Raw genomic sequence first — 22,842 nt, 5'->3', positions numbered from 1 at the left:
GTGCTTCTATTCATCCATCATTCCCCATATATTACTGGATGTTGTACTTTTCTTTTCTGGTTACAGCATAATGGGAAGATAATTCTTCACTAATTCTTGAGCTAGAACAGACTTTAATGTCACTGATCTAGCTCCATAAGTGCGATGATGCTGAAGTTAAGTGTTTTTTCTTCAGGTGGAACATTTTGGGATGGTTTCTGTGTATACTGATTGGTTAAAGCTGCTCCTAAACTTTCAGAATTAACTCGAGGAGTTTGAATCTGAGCACAGCAGGCTAGTGTTGGGAATCACTGAGACAGTTGGATACAGTTTCTCTTGTATGAGCACCCTGTATGTATTGGCTTCAATTAGATTATGTTTTATGTCATTTCATGAGTTTTTATTATGTCTTTATTGACTGCCATTTTTCCCAAAGCTGTCATTATTAGAAACCTACGAAGAATGTGGGACTTCAGTTCCCAAATTTTGTATTATTACTATACCAACTGTACTGAAGATGTTTACTTTATTTGATTAACTCTTTATTGTTACTGTACCAACTCTATTCAGATTTTTACTTTATTTTGCTATTACTTTATTGATACTTTCTTTTTGTTGCTGTATTTGCAGCTTCAGTACAAATACGTACTTTCCTATCTCTTCTTGATTGGTGTTTAGTTGTAGTATCTTTTTATGACTATATGAACATAGATTAGTTGACAGTGTCCTTTTTTCTGGGTTGAGTTGTGTCTGCAGGGACTCCTTGCAGGCTGCACAAAGCCTCAGCAACAGGTACCGTTCAGGAAGGAAAGCCTGTATGTAACCTGAGACCCAAAATGATTCACTCACTGCTGATTGTTCAGCTCACTGCTTTAAACATAGAGTGATCACTGAAATCTGCAGGACGTTAAGAAAACCATGTTTAATGAGACTTCAGTATAAAAACCTCAACCGTTAAATATTAAATTAAAGGATATTAAAGGATTTTCAAAAGCTGCCGATCCTCAGTGGGAATTACAAAAGAACACAGATACACAGGAGAACATGAAGCTCCAGTAAATTATATGACTCATGTTCACATATTAATCCACCAGATCGACTCCTCTGCTCTGCTTCAGCGAACCCATCCAACAGTTGGCTGCAGGCCTTTCTGTGGTTTTGTCATATGATTCGTTTTCTAGTGATTCCTGTGTAATAACAGAGAGTCATAAGGAGAATCAAGCAGCTGTGTTATGCATCACGTCCTCTTTCCTGTGACGTGGGTTATTTGTGATATAATCCAGCAATATTATAGCATCATTTTAGAGGCTGTTTGGAAATCTGCTGACGTATCAGAAGCATTAAAGGTCAAACTTTCCATTCCACAACATGGCGGGAGGGACAGAGGAAGTGGTGCCACCGTAAGAGGATTTGAGAAGTAACCCTAAAGGATGTGTCGTGTTTCACACTAACTGCTGTCATAATCTATTTTGGACTACAATGTTTTCCAGCTTTCCGTGGATGACAACCTCTGAACTGGAGGACTGGGGGTCAGTGGAGTCTCACGACTTACCTGAAAGCAAGGCAAACTGGCGATGAAGCTGCTCTATGATGTCCATTGCCAGCAGGGGCCTGATGTCCTGCTGCATGATCTCATCTGAAGAGAGAAACACACGTTCACACGTACACACAATAACATGTTCATGAAGCACACTGACTGATCCTCAACCTGCTCAAGAATTTTAAAAGAAAGGTGACATGTGAAACTCTTAGCTGGGGAATAAATACACTCCAAGAACATCAGAGTCAGCGACCACGACGTAAACTATAAGACTTGAAAACAGATAAACATCAAATCAAACAGGCAAATTAAAGATTCGGCTGTTCAACCTAACAGTAGCAGTAGAAGATCAAATAAAACACTCGAAATATTTATTTTTACTGCATCTGTTTAAGATTATACACAACTGGAAGCCACTCTAATTTAAAGTATCACATCCATGCAGTAAAGAAGTAAAACTGCCATACTGTAACAGGGCTGTTTCATGGCGCTCCCACACCAGACCTGTATATTAAAGAACCAGACACAGTGGACTTACAACATACGGAAGGTGTTGAGATGCATCTCGTGAGTATTACAAGATGCTTAAAGTGCAGGAGTGCCTGTCTCCCAGGGTCACTACCCTCAGAGACCTCCTACCATGCCTCTTTGTGGTAACCCCAACTGCCATGGGTGAACTGATCAGAACTCTGCACCTGTGGACATGCAGGCCTGACACCTGACTTCTCCTGGACACAGGATGCTCCGTCTGCTGAATGAGCTCAGATAACTGTTGTGTTGTTGTTGTGTGTACAGTCAGGTGCTGGTGTGCCGCCACCACCAGACGGATTATCGGAGCAGCGATTTCTTGTGATCAAAACCAACACATCACAAATATCTAGCAGCACTTTGATTCATGGAATGTTATAATCGGACCTTGTTCTCAAGGCCATGGAGTTTAGGAAGTTTCTCCAGTGTTGCTCCACCAGTGAAACCAGGCTATCTGGTGGAGGACTCCCTGACTGACCTGAGGGACAGTTGCACCCTCTGGAAAAGGAGCCCAGAGGGAACAGGCCACCTTCATGCAGTCGGCATTACTGTGAAGAGTCATCTGTTACAGCACGTTTCAGAACCTCCCACTGGCATTACAGAGAAGACATGTTGAATTACCATGAGGGACAGTTTGCTACGCTCGTGAGTTCCTTTACAGCGATCCCAGATGATGTCAAGGAGACCCACTACAGGAAATCCCACCCCATGATTCTCATCGGACACTTCAAAGTAAGACTATCTGTGACTATAAAATCTGGAAAGGTGAACTTATCGAGCACAGTTGAGACAATGAACAACAATTGAGTTGGTCTCCTTCCCTCAATTTACAACAGCATCTGGTTTTAACCAAAAACATCTTCTATCAGAAGAACACCACCTCTGCTCTGAACACCAGCACATGACAACAAGCCCAACAATACAACACAGCTCCTGGAAGCATCCTGCGTGAAGACAGAAGTCAGATCCTCCATATCATGGTGGAACACTTTAAGAGTATACAGAGATACAGAGAGCATGTCTGCACCCTTTTAGTCCCGACGCCAATCAGAACCATATCATGAGGAAAGTACAACAAATACAACATACAACATAAAGAAAAGCGAGTTGGTGGCTCAGCGCTCAAACACATCTTCCTTGTCTCTCAGGTGTTATTTACCTTGGCTCTGCACTTCTTCTGACACCTCCTTCAACTATGAAATTCACCAATATGTCAGCCTTCAGGCCGCACCGCATGTTTCATACAAGACTTTCATCAACCACCAACACCCCCTTGTATGGAATCAGTTCTTGCCTTTCATTTGCCTCATCCATGCTGGTGGTTAACTCATCTTTGCCGAATAGGCTCCAGGAGGACAGAAGAGACAGAGACGTTACACATATGTTAAAAAGATATCACCCTGAAGCAATGCAAGACTGACCCAAACGGCCACCGACAGGTCTGCATGCAGCACCCGGAGGACAGACATACGACATGTTGTAGCTGTTTCTCCAGCAGACTGAAGTAATCAGGGGTTTGCATGATAATGCAAGTTCAGAGGGTTATGTGCATGTTTTTTTTTTGTAATTTGTTTTGCCCTGATGAATTTCCACATATGTGATTACAATCTATCACTTCTGTTCTCTTCTGTTGATTTTCTTGTGGACTATAAAACAGTGGTGCTGTGCAGTGATGAAGCATGAAACCATCAGCCACATCTTTTACAGGAATCTTTGTGTCCTTGTAAGCATAAAAAGGTCGAGTTTCAACTTATCACCTTTTTACATGAAAGACAACTAATCCCTCAACTGAACAAGATGTAGCTGTGGAGAAGCAAGTGAGTGGCTCTTGGAGTTGTTGAATTTTTTTAACTTTCAAAGACAAGAATGAACATTTCTCACTGTTTGACATCATGATGTTTGACATTGGACCCTTCTAATATTGTTAAATGTTGAAGATCTGTGGTCACAGCTATTTGTGTCCATTCGAGGCAAAACAAGATGTCAACTGAGTGTTGTTATCGGTGTAGTAGGCTGGTCAGAGTAAAACCGGAACAAATGAATATACCAATAAACTGACACAGAAGTTGAACTCAGGATGTTACACTTCTCTAGTTTTCTGTGTACTTCTATGTGGTTTATGAGCTGCTTTCAGTCAGGGTTTTAAATATTCTTTGGTCATCAGACGCAGACAATTCTGTACCTATCCATTTCTGACCGGAGTTCCCAGATGTTATATATAGAAAACTAGAACAAAGGGTTCTCAGACGAGGTTTTAAGCACATGTGTCTGTATCCAGGAGTTACAGACTCGACCCTGCTCTGGTTTTATGACTATTATAGTTCCCCTGCAGCCTAAAGCTCGAGGCAGCGCACGCAGGGAACAAAACTCTGTCTGTCACGGAGAATAAAGACGTGCATTTACACTGAGCACACTTTATTAGTCTGAAACATGCTGGGGTGGCTAGTGTGCTGGTGGGGGGGCAGTCAGGAGGAGAAGAGGAGCACAACGGCTGATAGTGGCCTTTAATGGAGGAACCATCAATGTACTTCTGTTCTTAGTATCTGAGTCTGCTGACATACAAAGGCTAATCAAAGTGCAGCTTCCATTGCAGACTGGTCCATTCAGAAATATTTGGGAACATTAGGCTAAATTCTACAAAAATCACAAAGAATGTTTTAATTATGAGGCACACGTGAGAAAGTATGCACAAAACACTGTGTAGAAAAAGAGGGATGGTTCAGAGGATCGAGGAAATGTTGTCCATGAACACACGGAACAGCAGAGTTATGCAACCTGAGCCCGGCACTTTAACGGGGAGGATGTTCTGCATTGTTCGAACATCAAAGTGGAAAAGAGCGGTGCAGACAGATGTGATGCATGACCACTTCACGACTCAACAGAAACCTGCTGTTTTTAGAAACTGCCGGAGAACTGAGGAGACAGCGGGTAAATGCAGGAAGCACTGATATAAGCACACGTTAGGCGGTTTTACATCGGCAGTGAACTTACAAGGCACCGCTGGGATTCTTCATTTGGGAAGTTAAGTTTAGAAAAGAGCATCGAGGTATGACAAGCTTTTCTGTCGATGTCTGCAATCTGTTGCAGGCTGCTTCACTGCCATTTGTTTCTATGTTGGGCAGCGACTCCTGTTCAGTCTGACCACAATTATGGTCCCATGAGGAAAGCTGGAAACTCTGAAGGGCTTGTTAAAGGGCTGGGACCTTCTACACATTGTCCCTACTTAACAACACAAATACTCATAAGTACTTTCATAGAGTTCAGAGTATATTTACAGTGTGTAAGAAAGAAGCCCAGTATTACTGGTGATTTAATTTTGGTTGAATCTATAAAACAGGATGCACAGTATATCTTGTGCCAACACTCAGTGTCAATAAAGGTGTTAAAGGTACAGTCACATTAGCTTTCCATTCAAAACAACTGCCACATATTCAGCCCAGAGAAGGCATATGATGCCACAGTTCTCAGGTGGGTAATAAATAAATATTAAAGAATTATTATAACAGTGTAGCAATACTTCAGATTATAATGTGCTTGTATAATATGAGCTGACATAGTAATGAGACATGTACAAATTGTTAAGGTTCTCCAAGCAGGTCGGACCCAAATGCAATGACAAGGTAGTGAGTGACATAATGATGATTTAGTATGTCAGAAAAAGATCTGGATCTGGATCTGGATCTGACTGATCTGATTGGAAACCTGACGATACTACGTCCCGCCCACCGGTAGCTGTAACCTGACTGCACCACAGGCCTGTCAATCAAACAGACACGCCCCCAAAAACAGGTCTTTTTTAAGGAGACAGTTTATTGGCTTTGTATTTGATGAGAGAAGTTGAATAGGAGTCTATGGAGCCGGAGGCTTTTTGGAGCCGACCTCTCGTGGCACTCGGTGGTATTGCAGTTTAAGACACTTCTGCATCGGAACCATTTTTCTGACCCGGAAGCTACGAACACTTTTATATCCAGTCTGTGGTCCCAATACATATTATGTTTAAAACAGTATTCCAAAAGCAGTCTGCAGGTCAGCATGCTACGCTGGCTGTTCTGAACCACAATCCCTTGAGCAGCAGAAGATACATCACATCGACTGAGCCTCCCAGACAGTTTGGTGGCGCTGATGCTCTGCCCACAACAGGAAGAAGAGGCTTACTCGTTCCAAATGGCATCCTTTCTCTTTTTACTTCAAACAATATGACCAAGTGGGTCAAATTTCAAGACGCATTTTTATGATGAAGTAGTATGTCCCAGTTGTATACATACTACATGCAACAGTACATACTTTGTAAGGGTAGCTGTAGGCACTAAAAGTAAAATGAAATAGTGTGTGATTTGGAACGGAGGGTTAGTATGTCCCGATACACAGTAGTATGTTAAATGTATGCCAAAAGTAAACCAGGATGTCCATGTGTTTTGGGCCCTTTAGATTCTTATCTATGCCTCCCAGATGGTGTTGCATGATGGATGCAACACCATCTGGGAGGCATCAGAAATTCATTCTGCAGCATAAGTACCACATCAACCATCCAGCCAGAGTCACAAAGAACTATCTTCAGCAACAAGAAGAACAGGGAGTCCTGCGGATGGTCTGTCTCTTCACAGAGCGCTGATCTCAACATCATGTCAGTCTGGGATTACATGACGAGAAAGGAGCAAATAAGACATGTTCCTCTAGTCTCTGTGGTTTTTAGTGTTCCTCTGTGTATAAGGAGACACCTAGTCCTGGAATGAGAACAGTTGTCAGTGTTCCAGGTATGACCGCTCCATAACTCTGCTAACCTTTGGAAATTCCTCAGGCATCAGCATACACTGGTAGCAGCGAGCCTATCATTTACAGCAACACTGTGATTACAAAAATGCCAGAACAAAGTGTGTCTTCCAAAACGTTTGCACTGAATATTAAAGGAAGAAAGCAAGAAGTTCTTATGTTAAGTGTAAAATGATTCATTGCTGCCAAACCAACCACCCCTGTCAGGTGTTACAGTGTGAACGTTACCTATGACATGTTTGACACTCTTCATCCTCACACCTTCCTGGGTCGAGTGCACACACAGAGGTGAATGTAAATCCTCCCACAAACAGCAATAATCCCATTAAATGCCAGCGGTCTGATGGTATCCAACACAAGCGAGGATGAGGAGACAACACCCAGGAGCAAAACCCTGGTCTGTCAACAGCAGCTGCTTCTTCATCACCATCTTCATCATCAATCTCTCTCTCTCTCTCTTTCTTCACATTTCCCTCACACAGACACACACAGTCGAGCAGACCCGGAACTGTCTGTGTGTTGTCATTGTTAAATGCGTCTGTGGTCAGATTTTCCAGCTCCAGCTGTAGTAAAACAGCTCTGCTCTGAGCAGCGAGCAGCCAATCAGATGTCAGAGCAGGAGGACGGGGCGGGAGTGTATGTCAAGAGAGAGAGACAGGGAGAGAGGGAAGGTCTGTGGTCACGTGTTTCATTTTCTGCAGACTGCATGTTCTGCTTGGCTCAGTATGTCTGTGGTGTTTGTATGAGTTCAGAACTGGGCAGCCAAATGTGAGCAGCATGAGGGAGAAAACTAGTCTGAAACATCTCTCTGCTAGGTTTCCATAAAATACTGTGAAGCTGAATGTATCAGAGGCCCAATGTATTATTTTTCAACTAAAATATCTGATTTCGCAGCACAATATCCATCTGTAATGACGACAGCGTTGTTCATCTGTTTTATGGTTATGTTGAAGCACACACAGCACTTCTGCAAACCTCACCACTGACTGGGGATTGGGTGTCAACTGAAGTCTCTTCTACAGGTTACTGACACAAGTCACTGTAAATATTTCTGTGGTCACAGACACACCTGCAGTCAAATTAGAATCACCCATTACCGCATCAGGCATGTCTTAGGACTGTAGGAGGAAGCTGGAGCACCTCGAGAGAACCAGCCAGGTACAAGGTGAACATGCAAACTTCAAAACAGAAAGGAAATAATGGATGGATGGATGGATGGATGGATGGATGGATGGATGGATGGATGGATGGATGGATGGATGGATGGATGGGGAGGTTCAGTGTGTTCCCAGGAATCAGTACTGACGTAGCGTCCTTCAAATGATGTTTCATTGATGATAAATAGGATTTTTCATGTTGTTGTTTTAATTTTTAGAATCTTTATAGCTATTTAGAAATGCCTCATCTACTGTGAATGAAGGATCAGTTAGTAAATAGTAGTTTACATACTCTGAGCTGCACAGACAGCTTTATGTTCTGCTGTTCTCACAGTGTTTAAAAACCAATGATACGATTACATCTAAACACACACATGCACACAAAGACTAACAGAAAACATGGACTGTAGATAGGGACACACACGTACAGTAGGCACACACAAAACTGCAAATGCTCACATAAACACACACACATGTTGATTTACACAAATTGTTTTCAACACAATGCCTATCGAGCTGTCACAAAGGTTTTGGGATCAGCTTCCTCTAAGAGTATAAACACGACTGTATTCCCAGGAATGTCATGTGAGTCTCATTGTGCTAAAGTCCTCCAAAACAAGAAGTGAAAAATGAAGACATGGTCCAACAATACGGTCCCGTTCTTTCCTATAACACAAACCACCCATTAATACAACCACATGAAACTCACATGAAACTGTAGGTTCTGAAAAAAATGCGTTAATATTTTGTGAATCTGCTTTGCAAATGCCATTTTGAAGGAAACCTAACTTCAGTCCAGTTTACAAGCTCACTGACAAAGCTTTCTTTATCCAGTCAAGGAACTGTGACATCATATGTCTGCTCTTCACAGAAGCTGTAGAGGACCAGAGAGGACAGTTGGAAGTACAGTGGCAGTGAGAAGAGACTAAACACCCGGTACACGCACTTATTACGTTTAATCTACTTCTCAACCCATCTTTCCATTTCCATGCACATGAACATGAACAGGATTGTACCTTTCTAGCTTTCCAATCCAACCACATGGTAAAAGATCCACAAACAGCTTTAAAAGAGCAGCTCAGCAGCCTCTTGTATGCAATTCAAAGTTATACTAAATACCTCAATCTGCCTCATATGTCAAACAGAACAGAACATTTTACACTTTTAACATCAGTGACTGTGTGTTGATCTCTGAGCGCCTCCAAAAAGTGAGCTACACCTCAATGTTTCTTTTAGCTACCACCTAATAAAAAGTCACGTGATCACTTCCTTCCATAATATGCACACTGTCCATCACAGACATATTTTAGTTCTAATCTGTAATTATCGTTTTGAATTTATTACTTTACAAAACAGTAAAACATAGTACAAAGACTAAATATTCTGTAAAAATGAAGGATTGAAATCATTTTTAAATATTATTCATTCAGCACATACTGTAGCCATAAGAAAATACTTCCCTTATGGCTTGAAGTAAACTAATTCAAGACATTCTTCATGCTCAATGATAAAACAACATTTCCCATAAACCCACCCACCCACCATTTCTGTTTTTTTACAGGTCAGCCAGCATGTGGCTTGTTTCGATGATGAGACGTGTGCTTGAAGAGCTTCGCTGACTGTAAATAGGAAGTTATTTATATTAATCAGACAAGTTTTGTTTGGAAACAAAACATTGGAAATATTTTCCTGAATAATTTTGTGAATTTAGCAACATTGCAAACTTAGCAAAAACTGTTAAGATTGCTTGAATTGTTGTGATCCTAAGCTAGTGATTTCCTGGAGGGACTGATTACTAACGGTGACAACATATTAAGATGTCTACCGACCGGAGGCTGTTCCCAGTGCATAAACAGATCTGTAGCTCAGCCAATGACGACACGCATTCGAGTGTGAACACATTCAACAAAATAAACAAGATCATCTCGACATGGTTTGGCTGTGGTTGTTTTCGTGCTGCAAATAGAGATAAGCAAGTTATGATGGAAACAATATGGTTACCATCACGTGACCTGATATTGTAACCTTCACTGCTAAACCTGATGAGGAGAGCGCAACAGCCCCAAACAGATGCTCTTCACACATTCACACACGAGTATTAAACAAAGCTTGTGTTATTTTACGTGCTTGCTCTTCAAGGTCTGGGAAGGTGGTGGTGGTGGTGGTGGTGGTGGTGGGAGGGGGGGGGGCTCAGGAAGAAGGCCTCAGCGCAAGAAAACAATCAGAGGATGTGGAATGACAGGATCCACAGGATCCACTGATAACAGCTCTCTCTCTTTAATTCTCTAACACACATTTAAATTTAAATGAGTATCATTATCACCTCATGATACTACGACTGACACAGGCCTGATGATGGCCAGACACTCAACACAGACATACATCAGTGGAAGATAACAAACACCCTGACTGTTTCTTACTGTCACCATAATATAAAGCCGGTCTTAAACTCAGCTGTGACAGAGACAGACGGATCAAGCTGCTGTGAGATTTTTCTATCAGTCATCAGACAGGTTGGTGACACCAGAAACATCTCTGTCTATAAATATTATCAGTGCATTGCTGTTGAGGTTTAGGAGGTGAACAAACATGCCAGCTGTTTTCATCATGAACACTTTTTTCTCATACGTTGACAATCCAGTCAGTGAAAAGACATTTACCGTATGTCATCAAATAATGGAGTCATTTGCTGCATTGAGCTCTAATTAAACAGTTGTCCTTGTTTTACTTTTTGATTCCAACTTTTCTAAACCTCTAAATCTTTATTATCATTAACATACACCATTCAAAACTCCTCATATCTCAGTTACTGGCAGAATTAACGTCTGGTATTGTTGAAAAAATGACGTGATTTTTAAAAATTGTTTTAAATTTTCATTGAGCTACTGAATCCATGACGAATGGCTTCAGTTCTTCTTTTGTTCAGTAGTTTCATTCATAACAAGGCATTGTGTTTTTGAAGCATGTTTTTCGCATTGTGTTTTTGAATGCGAAAAACTTCATTTTGTAAAGTTACTTTGAACTAAAGCTGTCAAATAAATATAGCAGATTAAAACTACAATTTGTGATGTTAGTGAGAGAATAATTAGATCACTGAACTTAAGTACTTCAGTAAATGTTCTTCTAATTTTGTAAATGTTACATTTCATCACTGCAAAGCAACCGTCAAGAAAAAAACCTGCATTACTGAGGCTCATTCATGTCGTCTCCTCACTGAATGTAATCCAGTTTCAGACAAAACATTTTCAGAATGTGATGCGCTGTTTGTTGGTGAATGATGTTTGTGGGATGCTACCTCTGGCTACATGAGGCTACATGAGGCTACATGAAGATACATGAAGATACGGGAGGATACAGGAGGATACGGGAGGATACGGGAGGCTACAGGAGGATACAGGAGGATACGGGAGGATACGGGAGGATACGGGAGGATACAGGAGGCTACGGGAGGATACGGGAGGCTACAGGAGGATACAGGAGGATACGGGAGGATACGGGAGGATACGGGAGGATACAGGAGGCTACGGGAGGATACGGGAGGATACAGGAGGATACGGGAGGATACAGGAGGATACAGGAGGATACGGGAGGATACAGGAGGATACATGAGGCTACATGAGGATACGGGAGGATACAGGAGGATACAGGAGGATACATGAGGATACGGGAGGATACAGGAGGATACAGGAGGATACAGGAGGATACGGGAGGATACGGGAGGATACGGGAGGATACGGGAGGATACAGGAGGATACGGGAGGATACGGGAGGATACGGGAGGATACGGGAGGATACGGGAGGATACGGGAGGATACGGGAGGATACAGGAGGATACAGGAGGATACAGGAGGATACGGGAGGATACGGGAGGATACAGGAGGATACAGGAGGATACAGGAGGATACGGGAGGATACGGGAGGATACAGGAGGATACGGGAGGATACGGGAGGCTACAGGAGAATACGGGAGGATACGGGAGGATACGGGAGGATACGGGAGGATACGGGAGGATACGGGAGGATACGGGAGGATACGGGAGGATACGGGAGGATACGGGAGGATACGGGAGGATACGGGAGGATACAGGAGGATACGGGAGGATACAGGAGGATACGGGAGGATACGGGAGGCTACAGGAGGATACGGGAGGATACAGGAGGATACAGGAGGATACAGGAGGATACGGGAGGATACGGGAGGATACAGGAGGCTACGGGAGGATACGGGAGGATACAGGAGGATACGGGAGGATACAGGAGGATACAGGAGGATACGGGAGGATACAGGAGGATACGGGAGGATACAGGAGGATACAGGAGGATACAGGAGGCTACAGGAGGCTACAGGAGGATACGGGAGGAAACGGGAGGATACAGGAGGATACAGGAGGATACGGGAGGATACGGGAGGATACAGGAGGCTACAGGAGGCTACAGGAGGATACAGGAGGATACGGGAGGATACGGGAGGATACGGGAGGATACAGGAGGATACAGGAGGATACGGGAGGATACAGGAGGATACAGGAGGATACAGGAGGATACAGGAGGATACAGGAGGATACGGGAGGATACGGGAGGATACGGGAGGCTACAGGAGGATACGGGAGGATACAGGAGGATACAGGAGGATACGGGAGGATACGGGAGGATACAGGAGGCTACGGGAGGATACGGGAGGATACAGGAGGATACGGGAGGATACAGGAGGATACAGGAGGATACGGGAGGATACAGGAGGATACGGGAGGATACAGGAGGATACAGGAGGATACAGGAGGCTACAGGAGGCTACAGGAGGATACGGGAGGAAACGGGAGGATACAGGAGGATACAGGAGGATACGGGAGGATACGGGAGGATACGGGAGGATACGGGAGGATACGGGAGGATACGGGAGGATACGGGAGGATACGGGAGGATACGGGAGGATACGGGAGGATACGGGAGGATACAGGAGGATACGGGAGGATACGGGAGGATACGGGAGGATACAGGAGGATACGGGAGGATACGGGAGGATACGGGAGGATACGGGAGGATACGGGAGGATACGGGAGGATACGGGAGGCTACTGGAGAATACGGGAGGATACGGGAGGATACGGGAGGATACGGGAGGATACGGGAGGATACGGGAGGATACGGGAGGATACGGGAGGATACAGGAGGATACGGGAGGATACGGGAGGCTACAGGAGGATACGGGAGGATACAGGAGGATACAGGAGGATACAGGAGGATACGGGAGGATACGGGAGGATACAGGAGGCTACGGGAGGATACGGGAGGATACAGGAGGATACGGGAGGATACAGGAGGATACAGGAGGATACGGGAGGATACAGGAGGATACGGGAGGATACAGGAGGATACAGGAGGATACAGGAGGCTACAGGAGGCTACAGGAGGATACGGGAGGAAACGGGAGGATACAGGAGGATACAGGAGGATACGGGAGGATACGGGAGGATACAGGAGGCTACAGGAGGCTACAGGAGGATACAGGAGGATACGGGAGGATACGGGAGGATACGGGAGGATACAGGAGGATACAGGAGGATACAGGAGGATACGGGAGGATACGGGAGGATACGGGAGGATACAGGAGGCTACAGGAGGATACAGGAGGATACAGGAGGCTACAGGAGGCTACAGGAGGCTACAGGAGGCTACAGGAGGATACGGGAGGATACGGGAGGATACGGGAGGCTACAGGAGGATACAGGAGGCTACAGGAGGCTACAGGAGGCTACAGGAGGCTACAGGAGGCTACAGGAGGCTACAGGAGGATACAGGAGGCTACAGGAGGATACAGGAGGCTACAGGAGGATACAGGAGGATACTGGAGGATACAGGAGGATACAGGAGGATACAGGAGGCTACAGGAGGCTACAGGAGGATACAGGAGGCTACAGGAGGATACAGGAGGATACAGGAGGATACAGGAGGATACAGGAGGCTACAGGAGGATACAGGAGGATACAGGAGGCTACAGGAGGATACAGGAGGATACAGGAGGCTACAGGAGGCTACAGGAGGATACAGGAGGATACAGGAGGATACAGGAGGCTACAGGAGGATACAGGAGGCGATCGCACAGCAGCAGGACTGACATGTGCATCTCCAACATGAGCTGCTGAACACATTTACCAAGGAAGACAGAAAGGCTCCACAAACAGACATGTTCAAGGGAAGCATGTAAAGGACCATACAGGGTAGACGTACTTCTTATTGTGGCTGATTCAGTCTCCTGACACACCCTCAGGAAGTGGTAGTAAGACTCCATCTCAGCCGGGGAGATCCGCACCGTAGAGTAGGACTGTCCATATCTACCACACTTTGGACAGCGTGTAGTCTGGTAGGGTAGCCTTCCTTCAGACTCCATGTTTCTGTCATCACTCCTCCTGATCTGATAACTGCACCTGGGATGAGTGTGTGTTTGCTCCATTCTACTGAATCTACCCATCAATTCTTCTCACAGGCTCTGCAGCATCAGCAGTGGAACAATCCATGTTTCCTCAATGACTCTGCTGTCTGTCACACACCAACACACCAACAGACTAACACACACCAACACACCAACACACCAACAGACTAACACACACCAACACACCAACAGACTAACACACACCAACACACCAACACACCAACACACACCAACAGACTAACACACACCAACACACCAACACACACCAACAGACTAACACACACCAACACATTAACACACACCAACACACCAACACATTAACACACACCAACACACCAACACACCAACACACTAACACACACCAACACACCAACAGACTAACACACACCAACACACCAACACACACCAACAGACTAACACACACCAACACACCAACAGACTAACACACACCAACACACCAACACACACCAACAGACTAACACACACCAACACACCAACACATTAACACACCAACACACTAACACACACCAACACACCAACACACACCAACAGACTAACACACACCAACACACCAACACATTAACACACCAACACACCAACACACCAACACACTAACACACACCAACAGACTAACACACACCAACACACCAACAGACTAACACACACCAACACACCAACACACACCAACAGACTAACACACACCAACAGACTAACACACACCAACACACCAACACACACCAACAGACTAACACACACCAACACACCAACACACGCCAACAGACTAACACACACCAACACACACCAACAGACTAACACACACCAACACACTAACACACACCAACAGACTAACACACACCGACACACACTAACACACACCGACACACCAACACACACTAACACACACCGACACACCAACACACACCGACACACACTAACACACACCAACACACACCGACACACACCGACACACCAACACACACCGACACACACCGACACACACTAACACACACCGACACACCAACACACACCGACACACACCGACACACTAACACACACCGACACACACCGACACACCAACACACACCGACACACTGACACACACCGACACACACCAACACACACCGACACACACCGACACACTAACACACACCGACACACACCGACACACCAACACACACCGACACACTAACACACACCGACACACACCAACACACACCAACACACAACAACACACAACAACACACAGCGACACTGTATGTGTGTGTGTGTTTTGTAAGCTCTGTGCAAGAAAGTAAAGCTGATTACAAGTCATTAACATAGGCCCAGCCCTGTCACAGACACAAATAGCTCCTACCTGCTGTGGAGCGGTGACTCCAGTCCATGTTAGTAGTGATGGCTGAGCTCTACCGAGTGTCCCTGTGAGCAGACAGAGACAGTGTGTGCACTATCAGCCACCTGCTGCTCACTCACCTACACGGACTGCGACTGTTTAGATATTGTCAATCACACCGATGGCTCACTATGACATGACAATGTGTGTAAACAAACGGTCAGCCTGCTGAGGCAACAGGACAGCTGTTACAGTGATGCAGTCTATTCTGAAACATACTCAATCAGCTGCTGTGAAATCTCACCGGTCGAAGAAACAAAACCTTGTTTAAAACAACACTCTATTGTGGCCATGATGATGCTGATGATGATGATGATGATGATGATGATGATGCTGATGATGATGATGATGATGATGATGATGATGATGATGATGATGATGATGATGATGCTGATGATGTTGATGATGTAGACATCTCGTGATAATTAAAGACCGATCAACAAAAGACTCCCGGGCCCTAAAAACCAGAAGGTTTCCTGTACGGCATCAACAATAACAACAATGATCAACAATAAACCGAAGCAGTGAACAGTGACTTTATAGAGACAAAGTCATTACAGAGCTGATCACAGGTAATAATAGTGAGTCCCTGACCTAATAGTAGACCTGCACACTCTCTCAGCATCACTGAAACGCGAGTCTCTGTAGTTAATTCTCAAATCAGCTTCAATGCAATGTTGTACCAACTGAATAGTGGTGGAATATTTTGCTGCAGCTGCTTCAGTGTTCTTTACCATCTTTAGGAAGTCTAACAATCTGCTTTTTACTTGTCAAGGTGTTTGCTTATGTGGTGCCGTCTTGCATTGGACACAACAAAGACCGAGATTAAGAAAGTGTTTTTTATAACCTTGTTGATGCAGAAAAATTCATTGAAGGTGATGTGTATAGTCACATTTCATATTTTCACCCTGTGACTTCCTGTTTGGCTTTAATATAAGGCAATGTCAAACACCGACACTTCATCTTAAAAATTACAGTTATTGTAAGCTGACTTTTAATCATTTAACATTTTAGTAATATTGCACAGGGCATAAACATTAAGACATTTGCCCTGTATCTTATAAAATCACATTAACTTAAAAACTCAATGGAAACAATGCAACAACTGACTTTTACAGCAAGCTAATATTGTTGTTATACATTTCATAAAAGACATAAAGTGTATTGGTGCAAAGTCCAAGACACAAACACGTCTACTGTACAGACCACTCAGCAATACTGGGATCAACATACTTTCCATCAGTGACAAAAGTTAATTTTAACAACACAACAAAAAAACAAATCCATACCAATAATATAATGTAGTTATGTGTCCTGGGATTAACACTTACATATATACTTACTGACATACAACTGTTGAGAGAGAGAATATAAAGTGTTTTTGTTGGTGCTGCTGAACCTTCTGAAGGCCCTCTGAGTGTCCGTGGAACACATAAGACAACAACTATACTGCAATACTACATTATTTAATATGTGTTGGACTGCAGGTCTACGCCCCTTAAGATGGATCCGAACACCACGCCAACCCACCAGCTGCCCCCCCCTCTCTGTCACTGCTGGTTCCAGGTCCTGACCCGTTATAAGACTTCTACTGGTTCCTCCTTGTGAACCACACACACCTGTACACACTCTATATGATCAGTACTTACATATCACTGATCCCATGGTGCAGCCGTCCGTTCTGTCCAACAGTTCACAAGAAGGACCGAAACACACGGTGAACCAACATCCAGTCCAACGTCCAGCCCAGCAGATATCACACACACACACACACACACACACACACACACACACACACACACACAGACACACATACACACACACACACACAGACACACAGACACACACACACTCACACACACACACACACACACACACACACACACACACACACACACACACAGGTCCAGTAACACTACAGTCTACAGAACACACACACACACACACACAGGTCCAGTAACACTACAGTCTACAGAACACACACACACACACACACACACACACACAGACACACAGACACACACAGGTCCAGTAACACTACGGTCTTCAGAGCTGTCTGTTCTCCTTCAATACGGCAGGACCTGCCCTCCTCTTTTGTGTGTAAGTGAGGGAGGGGAATATGAATGTGTGTGTGTGTGTGTGTGTGTGTGTGTGTGTGTGTGTGTGTGTGTGTGTGTGTGTGTGTGTGTGTGTGTGTGTGTGTGTGTGTGTGTGTGTGTGTGCGTGTGTGTGTGTCCTGGCAGCCTTGTGACCAGCTTAGTCTCTCAGTTCTTACCATAGTTTACACAAATATCCTCAACAATACTCTCATTAGGCAGCAGGGACTTCCTCTCCCCTCAGCATCCTTCCCTACCCCCCCCCCCCCACCCACACACCCACCCACACCCACCCACACACACACACACACTTCCCCCACCCCACCCACACCCCCTCCCCCCCAACCTCCAGCCTCTTCAGTCATGATGATAAACTACTACACAAATCCAGTCTACAACAAAAACAACCCCTGTACACATAATTCATGCGATGCTGCTCGTTTTTGGCTGAATTTGTTTTTGCATTTGCAATTAATCTGACATTTCTCTGCACCAACAGAACAATTTATATGCAGATTTCTGCATTGAATCTCATGAGCATTGTGTGTCTGCAACTCACTACAATACAGTTGTAATGTAATTAAAGAAGATTCTTATTATTGCATGCCTCTAATGTAGTGACAGATTACTCTCATGTGACTCGTGTTTTTTCTGTAGGATTCTTTTGCTGTGAAGCACTTTGAGCTGCATTTCTTGTATGAAAGGTGCTATACAAATAAAGTTTATTATTGTTATTATTATTATTATTATTATTATTATAATTAAGGAGGACTTGTTCATGTTTATTGGGAGGCTCTTTTTAAATATGTAAAGAACAAGTTCGAATGTATTAACTAGGCAAAATTATTTTTGTGTACAACGTTGTAACTTGGAGCACAGAGAACTATTTCCTCCTCAAATACATCACATCCTCTCTCCTGCTGAGATGTGTAAAGGACTAGTTCACCCAAACTACAACTGAAATGACTTTTCTCAAAACCCTCTGTTGTCTATTTACCAATGCAGACCAGTATCCGCCCATTATCCTCCATCTAACTCCAGTTGATAGTTCAAAAGTTGGCATTGTTTAGCTATGCGTTTAACACAGGAAGTAGTTATTTTTTAATTAATAATACTCATTGATAGACAGAACATAAAGTTTGGAAGAGAGGACCAAACACATCTTTGGAAAAAAAAAAATGCTAAGAGCGCAATTGATGATGCTCCAAATACAAAATGCTGTTAATCCAAATAATCTTATGAACGGACGATGGCAGCACTTTTAATGTGCTGCGTGTTTTCTACAGTGATGATTATAACACCAACCTGAGTGGAGCTGATCTCTAATTCCAGCAATCCTCTCCTATTAGACATATTGACAATTAACAGCAAAACAAATACTGCAGTAACTTTCAATAACTGACTCTGACAAAAAGCATAGTAGGACATTAAGCTGTAATAAACCAGATATATATTTCAGGAGAAACATTCCTCCACTTTTCCAAGTCATCTTCTACAGTGACACTCATAAAGTCCACCAGAGAGAGGAACAAGACTCAAAGGGTGGAGAACGATCCCAGAGCGTTTCATATTTCGTACACACGTCATTACATAACCCAACTTCTAGTCCTCAGTCCCCTTCTAAAATCACAATATACATCAATGGATTTATTAAATCAGTTAGGAATTCAGAGCAGCTTAAAGGGATTCATTCAATGAACGTTTGACAGACAGCTGGTCCATTTAAAAACAGAAGTCCTCTATCCATGAACGGCTGTTCTACCTGTTTAGACACTGTGAAGGAGCCTGATGACATCACTGGGAAGGACCTCCTCCTGTTGGAAGCAGTGACACACCGTGCAGATCAAATGACAAGCCCAGATTTAAAGTCAGAGCCCCTTAAGGATCCACATGTTGAACATGGAACACACCAGTGACGTTTCCTACGCTGCACTTCAGCTCTGTTAATAATTGATGACCGACACGTTCCCGCCAGTCCCTCAGCTAAAAGGAACAGATGTTGTTTTCTTCTCCTTGGAGCCAGTTATTCCTTCGGAGGATGAAACAGACACAATGATCAGCATGCAAAAAACATTTTGAAAATACAAGAAGATTCCTTCCAGCTAAGGTTATTAAATAGGTTATTTCATTTTGCATTAAACTCTGTATTTCTCTATCATGCCTGTCATCAATAATATTTAATATAACAAAACTTGACATTGCACAGCAGGGATAGGTTCTTTCCCTTTCCATTCACCATCATCATCAAACCCTCGGCAACATCACAACACCCACAAGAAGGTCGTTCCTGTAGAACCACTGCAAGAAAGTTACTGAATCATTCTTCAATATCTCAAAATATCTAATTACTGCATTAAATCCTTCCTGCCATCTGTTACATAACAATAGCTGGGTCGAGGTACACCACCAGTCTCATTATGTACAACTTGCATCTCATATTATGCATTCATATTTTCTCCAGACAGTCAGAACCATCCTGGCTGAACTACTACCAAAAACATTTAATGACAACCTTTGGCCTTATGAAAATACCAACAGCCATCATGGGTCAAACAACATCCGTCACAGTACTTCCAAAAAAATAATAGGAAGTGCATCACGAGGACCAAAAAGCTCTGGGAGGGTCAAAACGAGCCAGAACATCCCTGTGGTGCAGCTGCAGTCTTGTAGCAGTCTTGGTGCAGCTGCAGTCTTGTAGCAGACCTGATGTCAGGCTGGACCTCCACATCATCAGTGACCCTCCTCACCTGCCCGTCACTCCTCCATCCTGCAGGTGATGCAGGACAACGCATGTCTGCAGGTAGTCACTGTCAGTCACCAGCTTCTTTCACCTTAGCATACTGGCTTTGTTCAGCACTGACCTGCTTAAAAAAATGGATGCAGTGAGTAGATTTGGGCAGACCGTAAGTTCAAAGTTCGTGAGTGCACCAGTAGATCAGTCCCATTGTTCATCTCTGTTGTTGTGAGCAGGGCTGGTACGATGGCCTCCATCCGGCTGGCAAACAGAAGGACAAACACTTTCCAGAGGATATGCGCTCAATAACCACTCCTGTATCATACACAGGAAGAGGAAGCAGAAAGAATGCAGCTCTGACGTCATGACAACAAAGTCTGGAAGCTGTGTGTGTGTGTGTGTGTGTGTGTGTGTGTGTGTGTGTGTGTGTGTGTGTGTGCGTGCGTGCGTGTCTAAAGCACAAAGTTGTTAACTGTCTCTGAGGGAAACAATCTGGAGCAACTTTATGAACTTCAGACAAGTACACTGTTTACATGCATTGTTTTAGGTTTCAGGTACTGCAGGGAGACACTGGGCCTCATCCTGCAGAGGCCTGAAAACCTTTTTGAACTCATGTCCTTTAGGTGAGCAAGTTTCATTCACGTGCATTTTAGTAATATCAAATTAATAAATCCACTATCATGATGTGATTATCAAATCAGGGAGTATGCAGGGAGGAAATCATCTATCCCAGCTGTGACCTTTGACCTTCATATTTTCATCTTACTGTCTGCAGGGCTTCAAGCTCCTTTCACCTCTGAGAAGACTGATGTGTAGTTAACTTTCAGTTTAAGTTCAAAAATGTTCAAATGGATTTTAACATGAAGTTTCAGGTTTGTCTCTCACTTGTTTGGTACATGATAGATATAATCCATTAGAGTTACTTATTATATTGTAATTCATCAGTTTATCTGTATATTAACAAATCTTCCCATCAGACGTGATTAAAAATAATATTTATTTTTAGGCTGCCAGTGTTTTGTTTGCTTTGTGTGTAATTTTTTGTCTACTACAGAATACTGAATCCCTCAATCAGCTTTCACCTGATAATATTTCATCCCCACAATAAACCAAAATCTACAAATCAAAAGGGGAAAGGTATGTCGAGAATCAAGTTCATTTTTATCATTAATGGGAAAAAGCACACGTTTTAAATTATGTTTCTAGTTGTAATTAAATATGTTTATTTTACATAAACATGTTTTCATATTGCGTGTGACTTCATTTTTGTGATATTTCCCTCAGATCTCACAATTAATTATGTTGATATTGTTTCAGATCAAAATTGTTGTTCAAAACTGGACTCATTTCTCAGCACTATTCATCCTGACAGCACGCTGCTACATGAGAGGCCGTTTTAGATTGGGCACCCATAAAACAGCACGTCATGAATTATGTATGAGGGAAACACAGACAGGCGTTCCGGTAAATTACTCATCCGGCTGCACTGACGTAATCGGACCAAAATAGAGAGTGACAAAGAGGCGGTGAATACGGTGTGTAGATGTTGATGGTGAATACAGTGTGGGCCTGATTTACTAAGATCTCAAATAAAGGTACTAAATTACGTGTTTTTTCCAAACGTTTGCACGTTTATTTTGCACTCATTTTGTGGGTGATTTACTAAAACTAATTGCGTCATTGGAATCAGGTGCAAATCTCTGTATTTAAATGAAGGTTTGCATGTTAAAGTGATTCCAACAATGGAAAACAGAGCGACCGCAAAAGGAAATCTGATCATCCCAAGTTAAGAAATATAAATATAACAAGAACAAAACGCTTTATAGGAGATTATCAGCAAGAAAGTCAATACTGTAGGAAAAACAAAAAGGCGGAAAAATGCTTAATAATAAAACATGGTCAAATAAAAGAGGAGGACGGTGATGAGATCCTCTAACAGACACCGATCAGCAGGTCCAGATCTTTCTGTGATGAGCAGCTGACTTTTCATTCAGTGTCTGATGAAGCTACCTGTGAATTCTGCAGGACTCATTCAGGATGTGACAGCTCACCTGAACAACAGGACTGGAGGGAGATCCAAGCAGAGATATGCTGGAACCACCCAGAGGCAGCAAAATGCTGAGTTTTTAATTGCTGGTATTTCGTGGCTCCTCCTTGTTATTGGCTGTCAATCATCATTCAGTTCATTCAATAACTCAGAAGTATCATCGCTGGACAAA

General features: G+C 43.5%; 1 protein-coding gene across 7 annotated transcripts in view; it reads right to left on the bottom strand.

Moving 5' to 3' along the window:
* Positions 1–22,842, bottom strand: part of mcf2l2 (MCF.2 cell line derived transforming sequence-like 2) — a 102,836-nt gene that overhangs the window by 75,515 nt on the left and 4,479 nt on the right. For 4 of the 7 annotated variants that reach the window (XM_069151063.1, XM_069151069.1, XM_069151064.1 and 1 more), the window contains exon 2: positions 1,532–1,615. In XM_069151063.1, coding sequence (XP_069007164.1) covers positions 1,532–1,615 — 84 coding nt within the window. Of the gene's footprint in view, positions 1–1,531; positions 1,616–7,045; positions 7,986–15,757; positions 15,820–17,442; positions 18,026–22,842 lie in introns of those variants that run through there. The other 3 variants (XM_069151065.1, XM_069151067.1, XM_069151066.1) reach the window with 3 other exon arrangements.

Source organism: Embiotoca jacksoni, unplaced genomic scaffold, assembly GCF_022577435.1.
Source record: "Embiotoca jacksoni isolate LCO1_2020_lvr unplaced genomic scaffold, fEmbJac1.0.p SCAF_16, whole genome shotgun sequence".
NCBI lineage: Eukaryota > Metazoa > Chordata > Actinopteri > Embiotocidae > Embiotoca > Embiotoca jacksoni.
Note: the sequence above shows the minus strand (reverse complement) of the source record. Positions and strands in the feature narration are given on the sequence as shown.